This window comes from Manis javanica, chromosome 13, assembly GCF_040802235.1.
Source record: "Manis javanica isolate MJ-LG chromosome 13, MJ_LKY, whole genome shotgun sequence".
In the NCBI taxonomy this organism is placed as follows: Eukaryota; Metazoa; Chordata; class Mammalia; order Pholidota; family Manidae; genus Manis; species Manis javanica.
This window is the reverse complement of record NC_133168.1, coordinates 3,408,181-3,432,562: the sequence shown is the minus strand read 5'-3', so window position 1 is coordinate 3,432,562 and position 24,382 is coordinate 3,408,181. Positions and strand designations below refer to the sequence as shown.

Here is a 24,382-nt window from a genome sequence, read left to right as displayed (position 1 = left end):
TCTTTCTCAGTGATCCCTTCTGGCACTGGTTCAGGCAGTGCTTCAGGTGGCCCTTCTCCTCTCCTAATGAGCCTCTGTTCCTTTGAGAAGAGCTAAATACACACAGCAATGCCAAGAAAGGCACGCATATTGGATCAGGGAAACCAATTACATTCGCAGACCAAAGGGCACCTATTTTGAGCTGCATATTCTTTGTTTGGTCATTTAGGCTGGCATACCGACATCCTCCCCAATTCCACTCTGATTCTAAGTCTACCTTTCAGGCAAACTTTTCCTCAGTACATGACTCTTGAACTGTGTGATAGTTACAAGTCATGTAAATAATACTGCAATCACCTCAACTTAGAGTATGTTAATAAAAAACAGCACTACCACTAGCTATCGAAGTATTACCTTTATAATGCCTTACCTCTTTCCATAAAGGACTTTAAGTGCCAAGTTCTAAAATCTTTTCTACATAATAAATACAAGTCTACACAACAGATTAACAAAGACAGTAATATGCCACTGAAATTTGCCCTCTAGCTTAGTAACCAGTAACGGGGCTAAGATTACAAGTCATTCGGTAATAAGATGAGAATCAAACTTTGGTACATTAACATGAAGGGCCATAGCGCTGCTATTTAAAAAACAACTTTAATGAATTTTTAATGGCTAAAAATATGCTCAAGTTATGGTAGGTGAAAAAAGCAGCAGGATGTATAATTTTATACACCCTCTCCCCCAACGCAGTATTCAGTATACGTGCATGTGTGTGTCAAGAGCGGGCTCTGGGAGTCAGGGAACTAGAGCATACTTTTTCCTTTTGTTTTCTGCATTTTTTTACTGTCCGTTATGTTTCGATTAAGGTAACAGTAATTCGGTAACTTTTATATTTTTCCTTTGGCTACAGGAAAACAACTTTAACCCAAGCTACAAAATGAGGACAATGAAAAGGACAAGTCCCTGGTTGGACCTGTGGGACGTCAAAGCCTAAGAGAACAATGCTCAGTAGAACATTAGAAAGTAGCTGAAAATACAAATAAAATACTTATCCGCTATTCAGTAGTTTAAACTTTAAAATATCAATCAAAGGCAAGAATTGTTTTTTTTTGTTTTAACCATCTCTTATATCTTTGGAAGCAAGAAATACAATGAAGATTAACAATAATTTACTAGAACTAAAGACACACGTGAAAGACCGAGGGCACCAGACATGTGATGAGAAGGTAATTTAAAAACAGTGAACTTTATTTTGCCAGAGGGTCAATTCCTTAATATGTTACAGTCAATAATTTATAGAAAAATAAATATTAAGTACTTCTGCTTTAATAGATTTTTTCCTACAAGAATATGAAAATATTTTCCTGAAGAAACTAGTAAATGTTATTTATAAATACAGAATGCTTATATATAACCTCAGTAACAAAGAAAAATACAAGAAATGTTTTAATGTTGCCGATTACCTTCAGGAGCAACCGCGGAAGGACAAGCTTCTAGGAGGAGATCGCCTAGTGTGTGCGGCTGTCCGTCTGCAGCCACAGGCCGGAAAAGCCTCTGGACGAAGGGCCGCTCCGTTGTTGTCTGTTCGAAAAAGGAAAGGGGAGTCCAACAACTGAGTCTTTGTTGCTGTGAATTACAAATTGATAAATCAGAAATTTAAAGTGGACATTAGATGCCGTTAGTATAGTAATTAGAAGCATGCATCACAAATGTATACTATCATTGCCAAAAATGCTTACAATAAACTCAAATCTCATTAAGAGGAAGCAATCAGACAAATCCAGAATGTGTGATATTCTAAAGGCAACTGGCCTGGGTTCTTCAAATAAGTCAACGGCGTTAAAAAAAAAAAAATACAAAAAGATCAAGAGACCGAATAGCAAGATATAACACCTAAACTAAAAAAAAAAATCAGCCTTCACTGAATACGGGATTGGAGAAGAAAAAAAAAACCGGCTATGAAAAACATTTTAGGAAAAACTGGGAAAATACAGAATGAACATTAGACATTATTGAACGTGTCAACTTTACTAGGTATGATAATGGTTGTAAGGACAATATCCTAATTGTTATGAAATTCATACTCAAGAATTCAGAGATGAGTTGCCATATCTGAAACTTACCTTCAAATGGCTGGGGGAGTGTGGCGCGCGCAAATGTGGAAAAGTGTTAACTACCGGTGGATCTCGGAGAAGAGTATATTTGGTCTTGCTTAATATTTTACATTTTCTACATGTTTGAAAATTTTCAAAATAGTAGATGCAGCATTTCCTCTGACAATTACTGTTAACATCGTCACAATTTATTGCGAATAACTTCAATGTTTTACTCACTTTTAAAATCAAGTTTTTTTTCCCTAAACCACTCCTACAGGAGGTGACAATGATGACAGAAGCCTCCCAATGGCACAGAGGGCAGGGGCTCTGCGATCAGCCAGGCCATGAACAGCACAAGTCGTTCATGACCTCTATGACCTTGCACCCAGTTCCTCTGGACATTTAGGACATTCCATGCCTGTTCAGTTTGTTGCGAAAATAATTCAAGAACGGTGCCAAGCACAAAGTCAATAAATAAATAAATGCTAGAGAATAAAATCATCCCCCCCATACCTGTTACTTCATTTTAAGAAGGTTAGTTTTTATTTTATGCTTCCAGGAGTGAAAAATCATAAAAACCTTTAAGAGCTGAATAATGCCTTATATTTCATAAGAACATGATTTCAAATACCTTACCATTAAAGACAAGTTTTTTTATTTGTTTTTAAATCACAGAGGCATACCTCAATGTGTCTGACATAACTTGGAGATACAGTATAACATAATCATTTTAAGTACGGACAAAAACTGAAATAGAAGAAGAACAGACATGCAGGCATGTGAGCTGCTTTTCCTAGCTCTACACTGTGTGTTCAGGGGACACAAAATAGTCAAAATGGTATTCCAATAATACAGTTAGGTGTGGCAAGCATGAGAAAACCTGCAGAAACCTAAAATCCTGATAATTAATATGCATCAAATATAATCCAATTCACTTCACTAACTGAACTCGAGCGATTTTTTTTTTAAGTATGATGATAGCCTTCCTTTAGGAAGCTCATACTTCTCACGTAAAGTGAAACTGAGAACAATATCATGCACAATTGAGGATTAGCTATGTGAAGACAGTGAGGGTTAGGAGAGTCCAGAGAAGAAATGAATGGGGGCTGTCATAATAATTTAAAATAACCACCACCCACTTAGGGCTTTCTATTTCCCAGGCAATGAAGAGGCTTTTAAGACTTTTTAGCAAAGGAAGTGACGTGATGAAAGAGGCTCTTTCTGAAGGCTAATGGAAAGCAGCGCTGTGTGTGATGCCTTGGTTAAGAGGTAACATCAGGATGACTGGTGAGAGGCTGTCTGCATAATGCAAGCCTGTGCGATGACAACGGGGACTGGGTCGGTGGAAAAGGAGGGGCAGGGCTGTATCCCCAGTCAAAGAAGGAAAAGTTCAAATGCATGATCCCTAGTCTGATCTGAAAATAACTAGGGCTTCAGCTACATCAAAGAAGTCTTTGCAGGATTCATTCACCTCCTACTTAGTGAAAGAATTGTGAGGTGACTTTGCTATAATAATATATAGAAAATTATAATATAACCACCCGAAAACAATATGCTAAACAGAAAAAGCCAATATATGAATACGTAGTCTTAGCTACATATTAAAATACAGCAATTCTCCTCTACCCCCATTCCTACAGAAATGGCCTGTAATTTCTCTGCACCTCTCTTTTTTTCCACTCTCCCAAATCTATGGTCACCATAAAGGCATAACTTCAATAACCTTTATAATGACGTTGTTTGCTTGGAAGGAGGAGGGAAGCCCCAGTACTCGTCGTGTATTCTAACTAAATTCTGTAAAATGATAACCAAGAAAACTCTCACCAAACTAAAGTGCTCTTTCTAACAAAAACCTTATTTTAAGAGATGCAGACCCAAAGTACTCCAATCCAAAATGTAATAGATATTTCTGTTTAATATTTATTAGAGTACACTTGAAAACTTGCACTCTTAAAAATTTAGTATTCTAGAAAAAATTAAAAGTCTGACTACGTCACACCAAAGATTATGAAAAATACTCAATTTTGGGAGTCTTTACCCTTAAAACAAAAGCCACAGACAGATCATCCATCCATTCAAGCACCGTTACAGAGCTTCTGGAGGGCAATGGGAATGGAGGGTAGATGCATGCAAATTTCTTAACAGATCTCATGAAACCAAGTTGGAGTCCAGCAAAGAAGACAAAGTTATGCTAGGAAGCATGTAAAACCTATCTCTTTTAAATATGGCAAGAATTTAAAAAGTACAAGAAACTCCATGAACATGAACCCTATAAACTTTGATTCAGCACACATGGAACCACACATCGCTAGCAATATCCATGTGATCTGAGTGTCAGCCCGACGGACAAGGAGGCCACTGTACCAGGAACGTGATTACAATACTTCCTTAATCCAGCCACTTATTTGTAAATATGCAAATTACTTTAGGGACTTCCAAGAAACAAGTATTACTGTCTCATGAGAAGTAATTATGACTTGGTAAAGTCGTCTCTGAAACTGCCCTTGTTACCTTTTAAAATATGTCAGTCATTTCTTAAATACATCAAATGGAATATTAAACAGGTGGCACCGGCTGGCTTCTCCCCATCCCTCCCTCTACTCACGAATCCTTACCACTGAAACAATAACTTTTTTCTATATGGAAAAGCCATGTCATTGATTTACCTTGGAGATACACTGAACAAAAAGCAAAGGAAACAAATCTGTAAATATTTTAAGTTAAATTTGTGAAATTTTAGTGAACCTTTTTCTTAAAGTGACAGTTCAAGAGTGACGCTTAAATTCTTAAAGATGGTTTGTGTTATAACTATAGTGTAAACTGGAGGCTAATCGTGACACTGTAAATTCCTATCTAAGAAATAATATAGAAAAAGGCCTATTTTCAGTACAGCTAAACAGGTTAACCAGAAAGGTTAACATTAAAGTTGACTTAAAACAAGAAATGCTGACTTACTATAAAATGAGACGATGAATGGACTTCAAGAGTAACAAAACTGTATCACCAAGAACAAGTCTGATTCTTTTGCGTTACTTAAGGTACAAACTGCAACAAAGGGTGCACAGCAGCTGTTAAAGAACAAAGGCTTTGGAGCTTTAAGTCCAGGTTCTGTCATTCACTAGAGCATCACGGGCACAGTTACCACCTCCCTGACCTCAGTTTCTTCGACTGTAAAACAGGGATGACTATATGCATATGCACACACACGTACGTATGAGTACAAATGGACACAGCACCTCCATTGCTGAATTTTAGAGACAGTGAAGTGCGTGCACAGCACAACTGTTGAGCAGTCGGCACACACCTAAAACACATACCACCTCCACAAAAAACCGAACAGTTTTGTAACAGATATTTTAACTTTTTACTATCCTAATTCAGCAGACTCAAGTTTTATTTCCTTTTAATTCAATCTATTTTCTCTAAGTTCACTTGCCTGGAACTTTAAGCTAAAGGGTCCAGAATCATGAAATTCAGCTTGTGTTGTAACGTTTATAAGGCAAGGGGAAAAAAAAGTCAAAGTAATTTCAAGATTAAATTCAAAACTAGTTTGGAACTTAACGCCAAAAGTAAGATCTATAAAAAGAAATACTGATAAACCAGATCTCATCAAAATAAGAGTCTTGCTCTGCAGAAGATCCTGTGAAGAAGATGAAAAAACAACCCACAAGACTGGAAGACGGGTATCTGTGAGCCACACACCCAACAAAAGTCTTGCAGCTAAGGTATTTAAAAAAACCCTGAAGTTCAAAAGTAAGAAAAACAAAGAATTCCATTAGAAAATAGGCAAAAAATACAAACAGACTTTTTATCAAAGATGATATACAGATGGCAAATAAGCACATCAGAAGGCGTTTGATGCATCATGAGCTACTACAGAAATGCAAATTACATTACAGTGAAATACCACTCCACACCTACCAGAATGTCTAAAATCACTGTAAAATGATTCTGTATCATCTCCCCTGAAGGCCATTCTATTCTCCTTGGTTAGGCAGAAGAAACTGATATTATATTGGTTTTATATATGTTCTGTTGTTCCAGGTGTAGCTACACATTTTGATTTCATCAGTTACTTTGTGTTTATGATTTGCTTTTAAATCCTCTGAAATAGGATGACTGATTTACTATGTGTGTGAGTAAAATTTACTTGACTTACCAAGAATTGCTTATGTGTATCAAAGGATTTCACTTGTTAGATTTGAGGATATTTTTAAAAAATTAGCTATACTGATCTATAGCTGGAATTTATAATAATGTCTATCATTAATAAAGAATGTAATTTATGTCATGAACTATGTAAATAGTATTATGTTTTAGAAAAATTAAGTCTAGAAAGAGATTATATAGAACTATCAAGTGAGAAAGATTGCTCTCACTTTTATACAAAAGTTATTGTAACTAGTATAAACTGAACTGAAAGGCATTAGAAAAGCTAAATTTTGTAATTTACAACTCTCATAAAATACAAATAACTGTAAGTATGCCATCCATGCAAAAAAGCTACCTCTAAAGCTACCACCAAAAAATTAGTGTTTTCATTTGACACAATTTTAAAATAATGAATTTACTACTTCTGAAGCTTTACATAATAAGCAAAAGCTTCCTTTATTACCAAAATGTTGACAATGATGAATACCAGTAAAGCTTTGCTTACAGATCCTTAGTTTAAAACCCCCCAACATAATACTTTAGAAAATCATAGTCACTCATACTCCATTAGTAGTGTGTCAGGCACTATAAGGATATAAAGACAGATAAATTGCAGCGAATAATTTATATTTACTCCTGCCAATGTTAAAAAAATTGAGATTGCACATAACAAAAGCATGTGTATAGTAACAACTCTATGCAGCTTGAATAGCATTATCCCAATAGAGGGCCCAGGTCCAGGGCCTCTGACTGACCGAGAGCAGGAATAAGTAAGTCTTCATTCATTAAACATTTACCGAGCACTTATTACGGTATCACTGTGCTAGTGGATACAAAGATGAATAAAGTACACAAAAATAACTGTAATACAAGTGTTAAATAACAAAAATATGTGTAATGCGCTCTGAGCGAAAAATCCGGAAGTCTGAGCACAAAATTTTACTCTGGGCTTTTTGGCAGCTAGAGCAAAAACAAAAATAGAAAGAAAAACCATAACTGGTTACGTAATTTCATTTTCTAAGAGTGGAAGGCATATCAGTAGGTATAAAGTAAAATGTGCCAAGTGTGGAAGAATATAGTGAATTAAAACAGTAGGGCGCCTCAAAAGAGATGAAACAGAGGAGGGAACAGAGAAGGTCTTCACGCTTCCAACCTGAAATACATACTGTTTTTAACACAGAGAAAGAGATAAGGCATTTCAGGCAGAGCACAGGACCAATCCTTCCCTTCCAAACTGCCCCTTCCCACTCCAGTATTCAGAGGGCAGTTGAATGTGGTGGTTCCTGTGAGTAGTTAGTGGACAAGGGGAGAAAAGTGGGCTAGGAGCTTAGTATACAGAGCATCAACTGTGAAACATAGTGGAATGAGCCAAGGCTCTGTTGGAACCCCAACTCACAACAGAACTGACTGTAACTACAGCAAATTATATCAATCTTTGGGAGCCTGCTACTGAATTTGAAAAATGCGAAGAGTATCTTTGAGTGATTGCAGTGATAAAATGAGATACATAAACACCTGATCCAATAAGTGCTTAACAATGATTAGTTCTTTTCATTTCTCGCTTTTAAGCCAGTCACATATGGAACAAAGAAAGTAACGCTAGTCTTTACAGAATTAGTAACAGAATGAAAAATAACTAGTATTCCATCATCAGTTCCCTTTGAAGTCTTGTTAATCAGAATAAATATATGCCACAAAGAAAAAGAATACAGGGGTTTACACAGGATATGCTGCCAGACTTTACCAACAACGACACATGATATGTGCTTCAGTCTGTCACATGTATATTTGGCCTAAGATATATTCATGCATGTCAAATTTTACATCACATGCTTTTCAAAAGAAGCCTCATATTGAAATTAGCTTAAGAATATACACAATTACAAAACCTCATTAAGTACAAAGAACAGACCATTTTCAAATGAATGCTTTCAGACCTTTACAGTAAACAGTCCTTTTGGTAGTGACAACTGGGGAACCAGGGCAGGGAGAGGGTGCAGGGAATCTGTGCCACTTAATCAGGCTGCTTTTATCCTCTAACGCAGGGAAACACAGGACTTGAAAATAAGCACTTTTGTAGCTGTGCTGCCAGAGTCTGAGGTCCACTTTTAATATTTCTGACACCACCAAAAAATGATAATTAACATTTGAGAAGTTGTCATTGTTACAGTCAGGGACACTTAATCCTCAAAGCAGTGTTATCTTAATTGATACTATGATTTATGGAAGCACTCCCAAGAATTATATCCACATGTCTGAAGTTTATGTTTTGTCTCATTTAAATTGTTATATGTATCATAATTCTGTCTAGACATGCCAAGTATATTTTGTCACATAAATAGTTAAGGCAAATTTTCTTCAAATACAGGCGGCAGTTTCTCTCTTCTATCCTTTCACTGAATAAAATGTCACAGGTAAGCACGATTTCTCTCTTACTCAGGATTGAGATCAATTGATGCTGTTTACAAGCCAATTTATAAAACAAGTTACATTGCTTTAAAATTTTTTATTTGATATTGTCAGTACAGTAGCCAAATGAGAAGCTAAGTATAAAAGTGCTAGGATTTAGGTTTTTAGTAATAATTATCTTACTTCTACTAAGGTTTCTCCCCCAACAATTTCAAAACCTACCAAGGGAATCAGGGCTTAAATTTCATGATCTGTAAGAGCTGTAAAGTATCTGCTAATTTTATCCAAAGCCACACTGAAAATATAGGCCAGTATGAGCATGATGTAATTAATAAGCTGCTTTTTACTGAAGAATCCAAGGACACATTCATATATGGACTATTTCTATCTTCATGGTATACTTGCAAAAAATAACTCAGCAGCACTTATAATTTGTATAAATTAAGTAGCGAGAAGAAACACTCAGTAAAAGAGGCTGTGCTGACCTCAGAACAGGTATTCTGTTCTCTTGATGCCCAGTCAAGTGTCTTATCCACTAGAAAAGTGTTTCTGAACCTTGGCTAGGAGCTAGTGAAACTCTGCAAAGATTCTCAGCTCTCTGAGCCTCGTCTGGGGGTTTTACACTGAACACTAAAGAAAGTTAACAATATGGGAACATTGATAATTTTGTGACACAAATACTTTTTAAAAATTTATCCCACTGAAGGGATAAATTTGCTACTTTCAGAAGTAGCAAATAAAACAAGCAACAGATATTTTATGGGTCTCACTGAAGTAATCTGCTATTTTGAAAAATTCAAAAAAACAGAGCACTTGACTACTCTGAAGAATATATGAAAAAAGTAATGTAGTCAAACTACAAAACTCTTAGAAGAAAACACAGGCGGAAATCTTTACAGCTGTGGATTAGTCCCTGGTTTCTTAGATACAACACACAAAGCTGGACTTCATCAAAATGAAAAAAGAAAACCCGAAGGATGGGAGAAAATACTTGCAAATCATGTATTGAACAGGGATCGGAACATATAAAGAACTCTTACAACTCAACAATAAAAAGATAATCCAATTAAAGAAAGAGAAAGGATTTGAAAATATTTCTCCTAACATGATATACAAATGGCCAGTAAGCACATGAAAAGATGTTTAACATCACCAGCAAGTAGGGAAGTACAAATCAAAACTAAAATAATACAGCCCTCACACCCACTAAGATGGGTATGATTAAAACAACAGAAAATAAGGTTTGGCAAGGACGTGCACAGGTTGGAACTGCTTACATCGCTGGTGAGAATATAAGTGGTGCAGATGCTTTGGAAAACTGGCTGGCAGTTCCTCAAAAGATTCAACACAGAATTACCACATAACCCAGCAATTCCACTCTTGAGTATCTACCCAAGAAACTGAAAATATATATCTACACAAAAAGTTGTACGTAAACGTTCACAGCAGTTTATTTGTAATAGCCAAAAGGTAGAAATGCTCCAAATGTCCATTAAATGATGAATGATTAAACAAAATGTACCATCTCCATACTGTGGAATACTACTTGGCCATAAAAAGGAATTTATCAAAACACACTACAGCACTGATGAACCAAGGGAAGATGATCCAAGTGAAAGAAGCCAGACAAAAAAATCCACATACTTACAAGATTCCGTTTACATGAAGTATTCACAATAGGCAAATCCATAGAGACACAAGGTAGGCCAACAGTCATCACGGGCTGCAGGGAAGGGGGAATGAGAAGCGGCTGCTAAGGCCGTATGAGAGTTCTTATGGGGGTGATAAAAATGTCCTGCATTACACAGTAGTGATGGGTACACCAACTCTGAATATTCTTAAAAAAAAAATTAGTATACTTTTAAAGGGTGAACTTGATGGTATCAAACTTGTACCTGAATAAAACTGCATTAAGAAGAAAATGTAAGGAGAATCCTCATATGGGTTATAAGGAGAATCCTTCTGAGACCTTAGCCCAAATTCATCACAGTTTGATTCATAACCATTCATCATACCATATATTTGTTTCCTAAGTTTTTAAAAACCAGTCATTACATTTCCCAAAAAAATTTTAATAAATTTTAAAGGAGGTCAAGAGACCCCAAACAATAATCATCAGAGAAATATTCTAGTCCCTAACAATGCAGAAAAGTAAAATATTTTTCCTTAAAAAGGTACATAGCATCATGGCAATTTTAAAGTCGTCTGAGGGAACTTATATAACTTTGCCTTAAGTGTTCCCCAAAACTCATTTAAAATTCATGTTTTGATACTTGCAGCTAAAAAGTTTTGAAATTAAAAAAAATGCTAGCTAGAAAGGAGACAGGTTTACTAAAATAGATTAAAATAGATACAGAATTTAATAACAAGGAGTTACATGAAACAGAGGTAATTCATCTTACCAAACAGTGTTTGGTAATTTATCTTTACCAAACAAGGAACATAAAAAAATGTGCTCATTGATAAAGCGCTGCTCAGACTGTGGATTCCTTACGTCTGCTGTTTCCAAGCTTTCCCAGGAACTCTCCTCCGGTCAGGGCAGCCAGGAGCTCTGCCTTCCCTACTCCCCCCTTACTGGTTGGGAACCGGATTCCCACCCACACTGCTGTGACCCACGGGGAAGGGGGATGCTCCTCTGAGAGAACTCTCCTCTCGCGGACTCTTTTGAGTTAGAATGTAGAATGATAAAGGAACAATGCCGTAAATGCAGGCTAGGGTTTACAGTACTGCTATCACAGTTCAGTTTCATTATTAATTATATGGCCCATCCTAGGAATGTTATTCTTTATAATACAATCCCCTATCTCCATAACAAATAAAAACTTTGGAAGATCATATAAGTGAGGACTGCCTATAGAATCTAAAGTAGGCTGATACATCCCAACAGCATTTTATTTCAAGATAATAATAATCTAACATCACCAATTCAGCGAGTCAAATTATAGGCTTCTTTTCCACAATGGAAGGTTTAAAATAGCATAAACACTTTGTTATTTAGTACACTGAAGTGGTGATTTTTTTTTTTGAGAGGGCATCTCTCATATTTATTGATCATATGGTTGTTAACAACAATAAAATTCTGTACAGGGGTCTCAATGCACAAACATTAATCAACCCCAAGCCTAATTCGCAACAGTCTCCAATCTTCTGAAGCATAACGAACAAGTTCTTACATGGTGAACAAGTTCTTACATAGTGAAATAAGTTCTTACATGGTGAACAGTACAAGGGCATTCATCACAGAAACTTTCGGTTTTGATCACACATTATGAACTATAAGCAATCAAGTCAATTATGATTATTCGTTTGATTTTTATACTTGATTTATGTTGATCCCACATTTCTCCCTTTATTATTATTATTTTTATTTTTAATAAAATGCTGAAGTGGTAGGTAGATGCAAGATGCAGTCATCACAGAAACTTTCGGTTTTGATCACGCATTATGAATTATAAGCAATCAAATCAATTATGATTATTCGTTTGATTTCTATACTTGATTTATATGTTGATCCCACATTTCTCCCTTTATTATTATTTTTTTTATTTTTAATAAAATGCTGAAGTGGTAGGTAGATGCAAGATAAAGGTAGAAAACATAGTTTAGTGCTGTAAGAGGGCAAATGTAGATGATCAGGTCTGTGCCTGTAGACTAAGTGTTAATCCAAGCTAGACAAGGGCAGCAAAACATTGAAGTGGAGATTTTTAAATAGGGTTATAAGAGGATCACATAAATCAAAGATTAATTTTGTGTAATTTAAGGGACAGTTTATCCGTCTGAGAAACGGAAAAAGGACTGTGGTGAGGGGTTGAACAAGAAGCATTTTGCCTCAAAGAATTCACTAGCAAAAGTGGATATACTGTGGCTAAAAGCTATGATCATGCACTTACTTTAAAGCCCCTTAAGAACCCAGGTCTTAAAAGATGATAAGCTTGGCCTCATGAACAGTTATCAGCCGAGCTACAAAACGAAAGTGTGATATTCCGACTTAAAATACAGTGCTTTGCTTAAGGGATTTTTTTTACGATTCCAAAAGTAGCATTCATTATTCCCCAGGATTAATTACAATTAAAGGAAACCTTTATGACACAAAATGTGAATCACAATAATCTTCCATGTGGGGTGGGTATTGTTAACATGCTCCAAGTGATAAAGAGACCCAGTGATACTCGGTGTGGCTTAGGAAAGAACAGAAGTCAAGTTCTTAAAACTTTAAAATGATAATGTGTTAGGGGGAAAAGCAAATTTCTTAGTCCCACCCCATTAAGGATTCCTCAAGGAATGTAAAAACCCAGAGTTCAAATTACACTTTGATGTGCAGATCCTTTTGAAAGCTACTCTACCCTGTTTTATATGAAGCATCTGTAGCTAAAATGAACACCTAGTGAAGAGCACGGATGCTGCATTACATAAGCGGACGTCAGAACTGTCCCAGGCTGATACTAAGTTACTTTAAACATGTAAGCGGAGGCAGGAATTAGCTATGGCTTACTTCTTAGAACTAACAGATAATTACCCTCGTCATGATGAAAAGGATTTTAAATTAAGCTAATAGAGGTATTCTTCCTATAGCAAAGCTCTGCTTTTAAAAGTAAACTTCAAAACTTTCATTAAAATAGGAAATGCTTTACTATGTATTAAAAACACTTTTCAGATTAGAGTGTCAGAAAAAGGAAGGATTCTGTAAAACACAAAAAGTGGGACAGAAAGATGAAGAAAAAGGAAGGAGGAAATGTGTAAGAGAAGGGATAGAAGGGCCTACTGAAATATTTTTCTTTTCCTTCAAAGTTTAAACTAGCAGGGTAGTCTCTCTTTTCATATACATAAAGTAACCAATGTCTCTTTCATCTGTGCTTTGAAAAATCAGACAAATAAAAATGTTGATACATTTGGACTTCTGAATCTTTAGCTTGGAAAACATGTATTTCTTAATATATGTTCATTTTCTACTTCTCAAATGTAATTTCTATTCACGATGTTTTGAAGACAAGCTTAATATGGTGCAAAACATGGTTAAATGCCATTCAGTAATAAGTAACATATATTAGTTTGACTTTGCAGTTTTGTGCTAATTAGCTCAGCCACATATCTAATATACAAATCACTCATCAATGAACTCAATAATCGTTTGAAATCCTCAGCTTACTAATTCAAATAATTCCACAACTGGTACAATTTAACTTTATGTTGTATACATAATTGTGTCACAACATAGCTTACTTCATAAGGTGACTTTCATAAAAAGATCACACCCAAGGCAGACAATATGGTCTACTCAAATATAGCTTCTAAATGTAGATTCAATTCTGCTGAACTCAATGATAATCACTCATCATTTCACAGACGGGGGACCTCTCCCTACCCCTTGCCCCCCTCTAAGCAATACACTCAAACAGTGGTTCTTTGAACATCACTGACCTTTCTCTAAATGTACACAGCCTTTTTAGAAGCACGCTTTTGAGAGATACATCCTGTTTAAAACAAGACATGTTCTGTAAAATGCTCCTAAGGCATCAAAGTAAGATAATACAGTGGAAATGTTTACACTACACTGTATTTCTCAAATGAGAATTAACATTTTAATATATCACAATCAATGTGCAGATGTAACTTGCCTGAAGACTCAAGGAGTTTCAAATATGTATTTATCAATATCTGTACCTAAAGGTGACATCAACATAATCAATACATACATCAATATATGTATACATACATATCTGTGTATTACCTCCTTAGTACTTGTCTCATAAACAATCTGCATGGATCACAAAGAAAAATAATTATATAAACTCTCATAAAACCTCAAAAATTAAAAACAAAACAAGAGAATACCCCATCAACTAAGACATTTTTCTTCAAAGGGTATGATGCCAGGATATGAAATGTCAAACAAAATCTTCCAGGCCCAGGTCAGAGATTAAGAATAGGATATTAGTCTTTGTATTTTTTTATTGGTTTTTCCTCTGATATTTTCTAAATTATCATCCTATTTACTACCTACTTGAAATTATTAGTAAGTAGTTATTTTAAAGTATGAGTAATTAGACCAAAAGCAACTCTCATATTTACCCAAAAGAAGGAACCACTACTAAGAATTAAAGCCTAGTAATTCTGTTCTTAACAGGCAGGTGTTGTGTGTTCTGGCATGTTATATGAAAATCATTTATGAGAAGAACAGAAAAAAAAATGAGAAGGTAGTTTTCACTATTGGAACAGATAAGTGATTAAGCAAATTTCTTGCAATGTGCAATTGTCAATAGAGCGAATGACACTGTCTGGGGCATCGTTTCTGGACGCTGGCATCTTCTGAGGTGGAAAAAGGGGCTGAATAAGAATGTGAGAGTGACACAAAGAAGCCAGTCTGGGTCCGAGAGATCTCTCTGAAGAGGGGGTGGAAGCAGGCAACACTCTCTGGGACCGGGCTGGGGCTCGCCACTGCCGACACTTATTACTAGTCCAGCAGTACGTTGGGACACTCAGACCACTGTCAGAGAAAGTGGGGGGAGATGGGGAGGCTGTAGCATAATCATTAAAGCAGGAGCAAGACCCTGGCTGACCACCCTAAGGTGCACACTGTCGGCAGCATGTATCACTAGGGTTGACCACTCCCCCAAGAAACTTGACAGTGACTGTGATCTGACGGGCCTTGATAAATAATGATAAGCCAAGGAGTAAACTTCATTAAGAAACATTTTCTTAGTATATACACTGAGATCTTTGTTTTGTGATACAAATGCTGTTGAATATTTAGGTGTGGAGCACCTCTGTTTTCATTTTAGCCAACAGTTTTAACTTTTTAAGCCATCTCACACTTAAGCTTTTGTCCAACTCCAAACTGACCAAGTGGAGTCTAATAACTTATTTTTGCTGTAGCTACTCATATTCTCAAAGAGGCACTGAAGAGAGGTGAAGTTAACAGAAGCAGAAAATGAGGGAGAAAATACAAGACAATAACTGACAATAAACTTAATTTTTACTATTAATACATATATATACTGTCTTATTATAATTAAGAATTTCTTTGTGAAGGGAGCTAGAAGTCATTTTTAGTGAAATAATTAAGACCATCTTATTACAATCCATCTCTTTTAAAATGAGGTATTTAACATTTTGCCTTCTAAAACTACTCCATAATACTATATGCTTAAGCATGGCGAGTGAAATTCATTCCATTCCTAAATTTGAGAGTTCATATTTTAATGTGATCGCTAACAATGCTTAACTGATCACTGGAAAAAGGACACTCTTGTAAATAAAAGAGAAAGAAAACTGCACAATTTTAACTAACTGTTTCAATCTCTTCACACCGAAGGGAGGATGTTATGTTTTTACTTTCTGTCCATGCATTTTCTCTATTTAGAAGAAAAAAAGGACCGAGGCCGGAAGCAACTGCAAGGGTGGAGTATTAAGAAGCCTGTGTGGGTAAGAAGTGGAAAACAGTCTCAAGTGGAAAGTTATGGTAGAAAGGAGTAAAAAAATACAAGCAATGAACTCACCCATAATCACAGGAATAGTGATTTAGAGTGTGGGCTCTGGTACTGCACTGCCCGAGTTCAAATCCCAGCTCTGCTACGTGCGACACTGACTGACCCTGAGCCAGTTTCAATCAGCAGTCTTTACCTCAATTGCCTCATCCACACAACGGAGACAGGACCCGCACTTATCCCAGAGGACTACAATGAGGTTTAAATGAATAAATAAATATAGGTAAAATATTTACGTGGTGTCTGGTGCACTTTAAGTATCAGCTATTATTATTTGTCTATAGTTTCTTTGAATCACCAGCAGTATTTTTTGATCGTGAAAACATTAAATGAAACAATGAGCTAGCTTAGTGCAACAAATTAGTAATGAGAAAATGTTGACATCATTTAGTAACAACTTTAGTAATTTGGGACAGCAATAACTTCGCATATTTTAATTTCTTTAGCAATAAATTAGAAATAACGTTTCCCACCAGAGTATCTTTGTTATTTTGAAATTAATAAAGCAAAAATTTACAAAGCTCTAACAAATATCCTTTGCTCACATCCAATGTTTTAAAAACAAAGCAATCATCTGCATCAATAAGTTCCCATTCCTATAAATGAAAACTGTTTTAAAATGTACCCGGCAAATAAGCTTATAATTAATAGTTGCTTTCATTTTTCAAAAATCTACCCACATAGGAAGTCATTTAAGTCTAAAATAATGTCCGAGAGTGCAGCTAGCTTACTTAGCAAGGGCAATGAGAACTTGCTGTGTTGGGCTGCCCCCTGCAGGCTCACTTACCAATCTCTTAAAAGGTGTGTAAGTAGGGAACATCATTCAAGTTTACATTTAAGAATGTTGATATTAAAGCAATCATTCATTCCCCATTTATTCATTCATTCACTCTAGCAGGAAAGAGTCTTTGAGAAAGATTTAAAAGATAATTAGCAACGAAACAATTCCTTGTCCTGCAGGAATTCATAGGTTACGCTTACAGGTAAACTACAGAGACTTCAATCTACAGTGAAATACAGCAAAATGGCTTAAGAAAGGGCTATATTATATTACAATGGGGCATAGAGAAAAAGAGCTAGGCTGGAATCCAAAACCCAAGTTCTACTCCTGTCTCTGAGATCAAATATCCAGTTAAATATTGGACAAAAAAAGTTTTGTGCAAGTTGTCTTATTTCTAAAACTAAGGGTTGGATTAGATGACTCCTAAGGCTTCCTCAGCTTTGATACTCTATAATCACATTTGCAATTTTGTATATGGAGAGAGGCAGGGGTCCAACTTCATAATTTTGTATGTGGATTTTGTATGTGGCTATTCCAGTTCTCCCAGTATGATTTGTTGGAAAACTTCTCTTTCCCTCATTGCACTGTCTTGGCACTCTTGGTGAAGATCAATTGTCCACAAATTTATGGGTTTTTGTATCTGGACTTTCAATTCTATTCTACTGATAACATGTCTATTCTATACCATTGCCACACTGTCCTGAATTCTGTAGCTTTGTAGTAAGTTTTGAAATTTAGAGAAATCCTTTATTTTTTTCAAGATTATTTTGGCTATTCTGGACCTTTTGTATTTGTATAATGAATTCTAGGATCAGCCTATCGGTTTCTGCAAACAAGGCAAGCAGGATTTTGATAGGAACTGTATAATGTAGAACAAAGTAAAGGATAGTTATTGCCTAACAGAAAATCCAGCCCTAATTCTACAGTAAAAGTGTGTGGTATAAATGTTACACAGTATAATTTATTATAAGCCCAGAATGCCCACCACTTTCACAGGTGATCAAGACTGCCTTAGTTTGTTCATACCATCTGTGTACTTACTGAGCACCTACTATGTGTAAGGCACTGAGGGGGGTACAAAGACAGAAGCACAGTACAGAGGTTCAGCTTCTTTTCTGAATTTACTTAAGCGGATTTCTCCTTAGCTGTTTAATAAATGTTTAAAATACTCTGGGAAGAAATGAAATTAACTTCATAAACTGACTTCAGATTAGTACCTACACAAAGAGATGAAAATGAATGTCTTCAAACTTCCAAGTCATTTATCATTTTATAAGTTATCCTCACTTAGATCAGATGCAAAGTTATTTTAAGAACTGAGCATCTGTTCTATAGTGTCTTTCTTTACATACATACATTCTTTACTTTCTTGTCTTTCATTACATATGAGATACAAATTCTATTTTTACGCACAGATGTCTCAACATATGTCTCAACATATGTCTCAAAATGCTACTGCCATAGCTAAAGTATGAATTAAGTATTAGACACCTTTCACCAAGGAATACTGTTATATAATTCTATATATGAAAAATAACACATCAACAACTATACATGGAGGGGATTCTGGGAGCTTGTGAGCCTAACACCTCCTCCTCTCCTATGCAGCACAGAGGCCCTCCAGAGCTCGAGCAGCTGCTGGGCTGAGCAGGCTGGCAGGGGCTGCAGGAAGGGGGCTGCGAACCTCTGTGGTCTTCTCTCTGGGTGGATGAGAGCCTACGGGCCAGAAAGCACATGGATCCCCCAAACTAAGAAAAAGTTGAGTAAGAGCCTAAATCTTGTTTACTCTGTAGGCAGGGAAAGAAAGAGAAGGCCAGGGAACAGAAAGACCCAGTACAAGTCCTGGCAGACAGGAAATGATACCTTGAAAATAGATGGAATATCTGGGATATGAAGTATAAATGCTAAATAAATATTCTTGAAACAGAAGACAGCTTCTGCAAGGGAAAATCTAGTAACAGCCTAAAAGATACTAAGTTATTTTAGCAAAAACTAGGCATTAGGAAGCCAGGAAGTAAGAACAATATAAAAGTCTCTGTAGAGTGGAAGACTTGACAAGTATAGGGAAGGAAAAGTACTTTAAAGGTTTCACTTCATGGAGAGGAGAAGTAGTAATAGAGATTTCAGTGAGAAAAATGGGCAGTACCTTAGAGTAATATGTTATGCGCTTCAGGAAAGGGAAGGTCAACATTAATGTAAGGAAAAAACAAAAGTACCAAATCAAAAAGGTCAAAAGGAGAAAAAAGTAACTTAATTAAACTAGCGAATTACTTTGCACACACCTCCAATTTAAATTTTTGAAGAAATTACTCTGTTCTGATAAAGACTATGTATCATTCAAAACTATGAAATATTAAAACCATATCAATTAACACCAGAAACCAAACAGGAATGTCTGCTAGGACCATTATTGTTCGAATGCTGTCTTGACAATGCAATAAAGCAAGAAAAAAAAATGACTGAAAAAATGTTGGAAAGAAGTGTTTCTGTTTTTTATTTGCTGATGCTATATATCTAGAAATGGAAATGAAGAAAAACAATACCTACAGAACACCTAAAAATAAATTAAAAAGAAAGGCACAGGGCCTATTTGAAGAAAACTTTAAAATCTACACAGAACACAAAACAAAATTTGAATAGTAAGAATGATGAATCATGTTCTTGTTTGGGAAGATTTAACAACATAAGATGAACCCTACCAAAATTAAAATAGAAATTTAATGTATTTCCACTTACAACCTAACAGACACTATAGGAAATTGATAAAATAATTTTCAAAGTCACATGAAAAGATAAATGATGCAGAATAAACATAAAAATTATGAAAAAAAGGAAAGTCTGAATTTTCTCAGCAAATAGAAGACTAAATAAAAATCACATAAAAATAATACTGGAATTAAGAATAAACAAATACACCAATGTAACAGAATAGAGAATCCAGAAATAGATCCCAGCAGTCAAAGTATTCTAACATAAAGCAGAGGTGGCATTTTTAACCAGTAGGAAAATGATTTATATCAGTTTGTATCAGGAGCCAATGTACTGTGGCCTGCAAGCCAAACTGTGCCCTTCCCTTCCTTTTATAAAGTTTTATTAGAACACGGCTATGCCCACCATCCGCCAAGTGTCTCTAGCTGCTTTCAAGCCACAATGTTATACAGTTGTGCCATAGACCATCTGGCGTACAGAGCTGAAAATTTTTAACTATCTGGCTCTTTAAAGAAAAAGTTTGCCAACCCTTAGTTTATATAACTAATGAGCTATAACCTGGGTTGGTGTGATTTTATTTAATCTTCTATTATCTGCTGGAAAATTCAGACACACATACACACTGTGACATTGATAAACTCTGAGGACAATATGCTCAGTGAGATAAGCAAGTCACAAACGAAGAATACTTTCTGATTCCACTTATATGAGGTACCGAGAGTAGTCAAATCCAGTTGTTGTTTAATGAATACAGAATTTCAGTTTTGAAAGATGAAGTGTTTTAGTGATTGGATCCCCAATAATGTGAATGTACTTAAGACTACTGAAGTATACATTTAATAATGATTGACAGTAAATTTTATGCTATATGTATTTTGCCACAATTAAAAAATATTTAAGGAAAGGTACTATAAATAACTCTCAAAAAATTAAGTAACATACATTCAGCTGTGGCACAGAGAATATTTACATTCTATCCTGCTAAAGATATTAAAAAAATCTCTGCACAGTTCAGAATGTATTACAAATTACTCGGTATTTCTTTTTGAAATGACCAAAAACTTTCACTGAAAGCAACAGCATTCAGCCTGCCTCCCACTAAGTCCCTCCTTTTCTGCTCTGGCCTTTTTACTACATGTTATTATGCAATATTGACTGAAATGGAAAACAGTCAAAGAATGGAATTGTGATTTCTCCCCCAAACTGCCACAATCCTAGGGAAGGAGGAATCCTTCCCTCACAGCACTGCCATAATTCGCCGTACATTTCTGTTGCCCTCATTTTGCAAAATTCATAAATTAATAATTCTGAAGACAGAGTCTAAAGCTTGATTCCTTCTTCAGGCTGGGCAGCACCCACTCTTTCTCCCCCCTAAACCCCTAAGCATCTAGATTCTTAAATATCTTAGCACATTAAAGTAGAAATTAGAAAGATGTGGTTAAATAAAATGGTCAACTCCTTTTTTCTTTCTTTTTTTAATTAATTAATTAATTTATTTATTCATTCATTCATTCATTCATTATTTTTATTTTTGGTATCATTACTCTACAATTACATGAAAAACATTATGTTTACTAGGCTCCCCCTTCACCAAGTCCCCCCCGACACCCCACTACAGTCACTGTCCATCAGCGTAGTAAAATGCTGTAGAATCACTACTTGCCTTCTCTGTGTTGCACAGCCCTCCCCGTGCCCCCCACTCACTATACATGCTAATCGTAATGCCCTCTTTCTTTTTCCCCGCCCTTCTCCCTCCCTTCCCACCCACCCTCCCCAGTCCCTTTCCCTTTGGTAACTGTTAGTCCATTCTTGGGTTCTGTGATTCTGCTGCTGTTTTGTTCCTTCAGTTTTCCTTTGTTCTTATACTCCACATATGAGTGGAATCATTTGGTACTTGTCTTTCTCCGGCTGGCTTATTTCACTGGGCATAATACCCTCTAGTTTGGATGGTCAACTTCTTAAGACAATCAAAATATTATATAGAGTTTTAAAGACATAACGAACAATTTTATCATGAAATAGTAAGAAAATAACAGGGAAGAGCAGAGTTCTGGGGATTATGAAAGAGAACAAAACTAAGTTAAAATTCTAATTTATGCACTACCATTTAACTGATGAACAACTTCCGAAGACAAGTAGGAACCATTCTGACTTTATTAGAAAACAACCATTGTTTATCAGCTTTAGGTTTTTGTTTAAAACTAAAAATAATACTGTGACATTGTTCCTGGAAATTTTTTCTGAACTTACCTATAACCTCTAAAATAACATATACAACAAAGTAAGTGATTAAATAATCTTTATTGAATAAATATGAATGGGTATTTGGATTAAAAATCCTTATAGGATAAAGAAAAAACTTAATATGGTCTGACCCTTATCTTTGCAGCCAAATTTTCCTCGAATTGTGTGTTCAAGGCAAACTATTTTCCCCCAGCTCTGTGCTCAAGGCTCTCCTCATACTTTCAATGTCCCCTCTGCCTACAAAGCTCTTCCCATCATGTCTACCCACCTTACTTCCACCCATTTGCCACATCTCAAGAGACCTACCACTTCATCAAGGAAGCCTTCCCTGCCCCCCCCAAACTAAATCAAATTCCACCTAGAGGAATTAGGCTTTTCTTGCATTACATGCCTTTCCTGTGTTCACAGCACCAATCACAATTGCGATTTTACATTAATTTGTATACTTGATCAGTTTTTTCCCCACTTTTATAATGTATGCTGCAGAAAGGATGACGTACAGTATTAATCAGCACTTGCATCCCTGTGCACAGAACAAGTGCACAACATAGGTGTGAGTAAATGAACATGTTGAATGAATGAATAAGATAATTTCTTACATAAAGTATACTGGCAACATAACATTAATAAATTCTTTGTTTCTTGAAAACAGAAAAAGTGTGCCTAATTTTCACTCTACAACCTAAACACCAATGCCTGAGGACTGCACAGTCATTTAACAAATCTTTTTAACAGATACCCTCATTCATCACCATCTGCTTACATGTGCTATTCTAAATAACGTTCAGGTTACATTTCTGAAACACTTCCTGCCATTGACCTCATCTCTAGAATACTGGCTAATATGAAGCACCTGGATCTCAGGAACACAGACCCGAAACCCCCACACTAAACCAAACTGCTATGTAAATGACAGAAATGACACATTTTGGTCTGTAATGGATCTGTAGACTACTTTTGGACCTATTTTACTTTTACCACTAACACTGTGTCACTAGATTATAGTCATTTTGTGCCCATAATAACTGAATTACAGATGAAAGAGAAATAAAGTTTCAACAATCTGAACGAAAGTCAGCCTTTAAAGAATATCACCAATTAGAGGTTTTCTAGCTTTCAATCAACTTATTTGGTCAAGGTGTACTTCACTTTATGTGATAACTATGTCCTGATAAATTCTGTAAACTTCATTTTATACACAAACTCATACTCTGTAAGTATCACTTAGATCTAGACTCTAGTTTTGACACTTTTCATTTGTGTGCCCCCTGAGCAAGTGACTAAAATCCTTCAGCTTCACTTTCCTCGAACATAAAATCAGACAATGATCCCAACATCATAAAACACTTTTGAGGCTTCAAAAGATAAAATGGGCCTTGCGCATGCTCAGGGCCCTTCCTTTTTACTCCTTGTTACATAGCAGTTTTATTAGGTATCTGTAAAGAAAAACAAATGTTCTAGTGAAAATTATGTCCTTCATTTCCCTTACTAATAAACCTGGATCCTCAGGTTTTGCTTAATTAACTTACTATTTCTGAATAGCAAGTAAAGGTCTGAAATAATACAGGTATTTATATACAGTAGGTTAAAGAAATGAAAGTTGCAGATTCATCAAAATGTTGCAAACTCATCAAAATTCATCAAAAAGCTACACTTAATCAGTGGAATATCCCAACCATGCAAACTAATCAGCTGTAAAGGGGTCAGCAGTGGAAATCTGCAATTACCTTTACATTATATAATTAGTAAAATGAAAAGCAGAGCCTATCTTTCCTTGGATGAAGATTCAAAAATACGAAACAAGGAAATGAGAAAAGCCAGGAAATGTCCAGTTGGCAAAAACTAAGCCCCCTACATTTTTATATTCACTTTCCTCACTTCGAAAATTTTTCATCAAGTTCAAGTAAGAACCTAATCGGAGAGGTTAGGTAAAGCCAACAGGAAAGTTATGTAAGTCAACCGAAAACCAGTAAGGTTCTCAGGCTCGGTTTCCTCCTGTTTGAGGAGAAGCTGCCAGCCTCTTGCCTCGGGGAAGATCGGTCAGCAAGCTCACCAAACAGTCCCCACCTGGCAGCCAGTTTTGTCAAGCAAATGTTGAGAACTCTCTAGCTTTCCACTTTCTACCCGATTATAGAACTTAAAAAAAAAACCATTTTCTACAATTACATATATACATGGATACAATTACATGGACTTTAATATGTCTTCTTTAAAGAACAACTTCAACCAGATGTATAAATCCACTCGGGCATGCCCCCTTTCATTTAATGGCTGAGGAAACGAAGGCCCAGCAAGGCTGAGCGGCCTGCCACGGCTGCACAGCTGGTAGTGCCAGCCTCCCACAGAGCCACAGAGGCCCCTTCTAAGTCAGCGTTCTGTCTAGGAAACACAACCTTACTCTAGGACGGGTGCTTCGGCTTCAATGGCTCACATTTCACAGCCTTCTGAGTTCAGTGAGGTTTACATGAAGCTGCAGCAACAAGTCAAAATAATTTTCTACTAAATAAACAGGCAGAAATAGGACC

The 24,382-nt window shown here is 36.0% G+C and overlaps 1 protein-coding gene across 3 annotated transcripts in view; it reads right to left on the bottom strand.

Annotated features, from left to right (window-relative positions):
• ATG5 (autophagy related 5) overlaps window positions 1-24,382 on the bottom strand; it is a 99,414-nt gene that overhangs the window by 14,697 nt on the left and 60,335 nt on the right. For all 3 annotated transcript variants that reach the window (XM_073220846.1, XM_073220848.1, XM_073220847.1), the window contains exon 7: window positions 1,446-1,563. In XM_073220846.1, the coding sequence (XP_073076947.1) occupies window positions 1,446-1,563 (118 nt within the window). The remainder of the gene's footprint in view (window positions 1-1,445; window positions 1,564-24,382) is intronic.